This window comes from Limulus polyphemus, unplaced genomic scaffold, assembly GCF_000517525.1.
Source record: "Limulus polyphemus unplaced genomic scaffold, Limulus_polyphemus-2.1.2 Scaffold5270, whole genome shotgun sequence".
Lineage (NCBI taxonomy): Eukaryota > Metazoa > Arthropoda > Merostomata > Xiphosura > Limulidae > Limulus > Limulus polyphemus.
The window spans coordinates 50,005-54,686 of NW_013670880.1; the positions used below are offsets into that span (position 1 = coordinate 50,005).

The 4,682-nt window shown below is 31.4% G+C and overlaps 1 protein-coding gene across 2 annotated transcripts in view; it reads left to right on the plus strand.

Annotated features, from left to right (window-relative positions):
* Positions 1-4,682, plus strand: part of LOC106472353 (CDP-diacylglycerol--glycerol-3-phosphate 3-phosphatidyltransferase, mitochondrial-like) — a 13,402-nt gene that overhangs the window by 5,847 nt on the left and 2,873 nt on the right. For both annotated transcript variants that reach the window (XM_022400946.1, XM_013932988.2), the window contains exons 4-6: positions 1,894-2,162; positions 2,572-2,753; positions 3,733-4,052. In XM_022400946.1, coding sequence (XP_022256654.1) covers positions 1,894-2,162; positions 2,572-2,753; positions 3,733-4,052 — 771 coding nt within the window. The remainder of the gene's footprint in view (positions 1-1,893; positions 2,163-2,571; positions 2,754-3,732; positions 4,053-4,682) is intronic.

The following is a 4,682-nucleotide window of genomic DNA, read 5'->3' on the forward strand; positions in this document are numbered from 1 at the left end:
TAAACACCTCAACCTTATCCCTTAACAATCTTAAACACCTCAACCTTATCCCTTAACAATCTTAAACACCTCAACCTTATCCATTAACAATATTAAACACCTCAACCTTATCCATTAACAATATTAAACACCCCAACCTTATCCCTTAACAATCTTAAACACTCCAACCTTATCCCTTAACAATCTTAAACACTCCAACCTTATCCCTTAACAATCTTAAACACTCCAACCTTATCCCTTAACAATCTTAAACACTCCAACCTTATCCCTTAACAATCTTAAACACCCCAACCTTATCCCTTAACAATCTTAAACACCTCAACCTTATCCCTTAACAATCTTAAACACCTCAACCTTATCTCTTAATAATCTTAAATACCTCAACCTGATCCTAAAGTCCTAAGAATAAGTTTTAAGGTACCCCACTTGTGACATTAATCTAGTTTGATTGAACTTCATTTTTAACAACCCTCTGCTTTCTTCCATCCAGCCACTCTTCTATCCAATGAACCAAATTATCCCCCACAACTATAGAGCTAATTTTTTTACAAACCTTTTATGTTGAACCTTGTCAAATGCTTTCTGAAAATCCAGACACATCTTTACTCTCATCTACATAAGAAGTAACCTCTTAAAAGAATGTCAAAATAATAGCGAAGTAAGAGTTTCCCTTAGTGAAACCATGTTGACTATCCAACACAATTTTAAACTTTGTTAAAGGACTTTGCAAAGCATCTTTTACCAGACTTTCAAAACTTTTCCCACAACTGATGTAAGACTAATGGGTCTATAATTACTGGGTTAGTTTTTATCACCTGATGTAAGACTAATGGGTCTATAATTACTGGGTTAGTTTTTATCACCTGATGTAAGACTAATGGGTCTATAATTACTGGGATAGTTTTTATTACCTGATGTAAGACTAATGGGTCTATAATTACTGGGATAGTTTTTATTACCTGATGTAAGACTAACGGGTCTATAATTAGTGGGTTAGTTTTTATCACCTGATGTAAGACTAATGGGTCTGTAATTACTGGGTTAGTTTTATCACCTGATGTAAGACTAATGGGTCTATAATTACTGGGATAGTTTTTATCACCTCCTTTAAACATAGAAGTAACATTAATCAACTTCCTGCCCACTATTGAAAGACTTAGAAAAAGCAGTAGCAAGTGGCTCATTTATTTAATCCTTTACCTCCTTCAAAACCCTTGGGTAAATATTTTGCCCAGAAGCTTTATCATCCTTTCAACTTCCTTTCCAGAAGTAAAATGATCATTTTATTAGATCTTTTCCATCTATCATCTGTTTAGGATGAAGATTGTTGCTTAAATCTTTATGGTGTAATTTTAAGAAAAAAGTTTACTAGCACAGCCATCATTGTAATAATCGGATACTAGCCTTCATTATCGTACTTCAAAGTTCACATCCCAATATTTTGCTTATCCTTAATGTATATAAAGAAATTTTTACTGTTAAATTATACATTTTCAGCAAACTGTTTTTCATATATCCTCTTTGATTTCCTGGTGTTTTGTTTTATCACTTTTCATCATTTTCTATAATCCTCGATCTGCCATCTTTGCAGTTAACTTCTTATACTTACAATGTCTTCTTTAATTTTACCCTTTGTGAACGAACTTGGTCCTTTACTTATAGCCACCTTGATGCAGTGTAAAGTTTTTAATTATGGAATAGCGTTAAGAAAAGGTTTGTGAGATGAAACAAATTTATGTGATAAAACCACAATTGTGAAACTAACAGGTCATTGTTGTCTGTGAAATTATTATATGTAACTTCAATTGTAATATTTGAAGAGTTTTGTTATTTCTGTTCTTATTTCTACTCTGTTCAGTTTTTGTAATTCTATCAGCAATGTTTAAACTCTAGGTATCCAGCTTGCGAACAGCTCTCGCCAATGCAGACTGTGAAGTACAAGTATTACTGGATGTAACTCGAGGATCAAGAGGTATAAAAAACTCCAGGACGTTGTTGTTGCCCCTGATTCAAGATTTTCCAGGTCGCATGCAGGTGTCTCTCTATCATGCACCAGCTTTGCGAGGCTGGATTAAGAAGCTGTTACCAGAAAGATGGAATGAAATCATCAGTTTAACACATCTTAAGATTTATCTTTTTGATAACACCTTGGTACTCAGTGGGTAATTCTTTTACACAAATTTTAATTTCACTTTTCCAAGAAAATTCTTTATATTCCACAGAAATAAGTTATGTGAATGATGAAAGGATTTAATTTATTGTTTGAATAAACATTTATTTATATGATTGAACTGAACAAGGTTTCCTATTAATATTGCTTGAAGATCCAACTGGATTCTAGTCTTGGAATAGCCACATAAATTATTTTACGTTGAACTAATAAATATGTACGGAGTGTATATATTTGTGTTAGTCAGTGTGAGCAAAACAAAATTTCTAATACAAACTGTTGTAAAATATTAGATAATTTCTTCATGTGTCATTTGAGTCCCATTTCATTTGTATAGCATAGCTCTGTAAAATTTAGTAAGAAGAATGAGTAATAAGAATTTCTTTGGTGTGATATTCTAGGGCCAATCTCAGTGACAACTACTTTACAATGAGGCAGGATAGATATGTTGTGTTCAACAACTGTGAAGCATTAGCTGACTATTTTCACAGTTTAGTCCAGACAGTGTCCTCCTTCTCTCTTCAGTTGATGCCAGACGATAATTTATCACTTCATCCAAACTGGACTGTTCATCCTGAAAAAGGTATGTGAATGTACTTTTTTTTATTCAGTACTCAGTAACCCAAAAATAAAAACTTTAAAGAAAGCAATTATTTGTTTATGAACATTATAGATATTTATTGAATACATATATTGTAGGATTAGAGTATATGAAGAAAATACAGATTAATCATTGTGTTACTGTCTAATTGTTAAAATAGTATCTTGTTTATTTATCAACTTTCCAAAATTCAGTTTTTGCTTGTTTGAATTTGGCAGTTGACTTTCATAACTTCTGTAGTGAACAATAAGATGTATTTAATTTCAAGCTATTTTCAGCTAAAGCATTGAGCTCATTAGTCATTACTAGTTAATTCACAGATTGCAGAAGTTTGTTTAAGAAATAGGTGTCTCTGAGTAGATCTTTTTTCTTTTAATTAAAGGATATACTTCTACTTATAGCTATTTTCAAGAAATATTTTGTGTGAATTGGTCAAAGGAGAGTTATTTTAACAAAGGATTCTTCTACACTAAATGTCATATATAGTAGAACATTTTAACAACATTAGTTAAGCCTGAATTTAGGGTTAGCTGTTGACTTTCATTGTGTATTCACTAAAGCTTATTTATAAAAACAAAAGTGTAGCAAATGATACAAGTTTTTTTATTTCCTCCATTATGAGCAGTTGACATTTTGCTTTGAGTTATAACATTACCTTTATAGGATAACAGAAACTATTGTGTTTGTTTCAATTGTGAAAAAAACTTGAGATTTACAAGATATGGAAAGTTACATTAGTGCTATGTCAATGTAAAACACTGTATCGATATCATAAATAGGTTAAGTTTCAGTTCATTCTTAGCTACAGTTTTTAAACCTAAATTTCTTCATATTTTAAATTTGAAAACTGAATATTGCCTCATGTTATTAGTACTTCATTTCTTAACATTTAATACAAGTAAACAGTTTCTTCACTGGTTTTAATCAGTTTATTTCTGTACAAGATTTGATTTTCTTTTAGGTGATCCACGTAAGTTTTCAGAGGAGGCGTACCAACGTTTATCAAAATTTCTCTGTAGCAAAAGTTTCAATTTAGTCACAATTACCTCATCACTTTTGGCAACCAATTCTGGATCCGACACGGTAGTTTATCCTCTTCTACAGATGTACCCATTAGGTGTATCTCAAGATGAGCATGTTACAGAACATTTACTAGTTACAGTACCTTCTGGCTCCATCATCAAATTAGCCTCTGGTTACTTTAATTTGACAGAAAAATATGAAGAGATTATACTTCAGTCTTCACCGGCAGAATTTGATCTTCTTGTTGCTTCACCAAAGGTTTATCTTCTTAAGCCATTGTTATCATGTTTTAAATATAGAATGATTGTCTAATTACTATATTGCATTATTTATCATTCTTGGTTTCAATGTTACGTTTAATTAGTTCTTGTTTTGATTGATATCATATGTATTGTTAAATCATTCATTAAATTTACAATGAACATTTTAAATTTTTTATGAAATTGGTTTTTACATGATAACATATTAATTATGTTTTAAAATAATTATTCTAAGATTAAACTACAGGTTAGATGACCATCTCTGAGGAAAACCTTAAATCAATGAAATGTGTAGATTACTAGGATTCGTAGTTATGTTGCACAATCTTTAATAAAAATTCCTGGTTATGTTACATAATCCATGATTAGGATTCATAGTTATGTTACATAACCCATGATTAGGATTCATAGTTATGTTACATAACCCATGATTAGGATTCATAGTTATGTTACATAACCCATGATTAGGATTCGTAGTTATGTTACATAACCCATGACTAGGATTCCTAGTGATGTTACATAACCCATGACTTGGATTCCTAGTGATGTTACATAACCCATGACTTGGATTCGTAGTTATGTTACATAACCCATGACTAGGATTCGTAGTTATGTTACATAACCCATG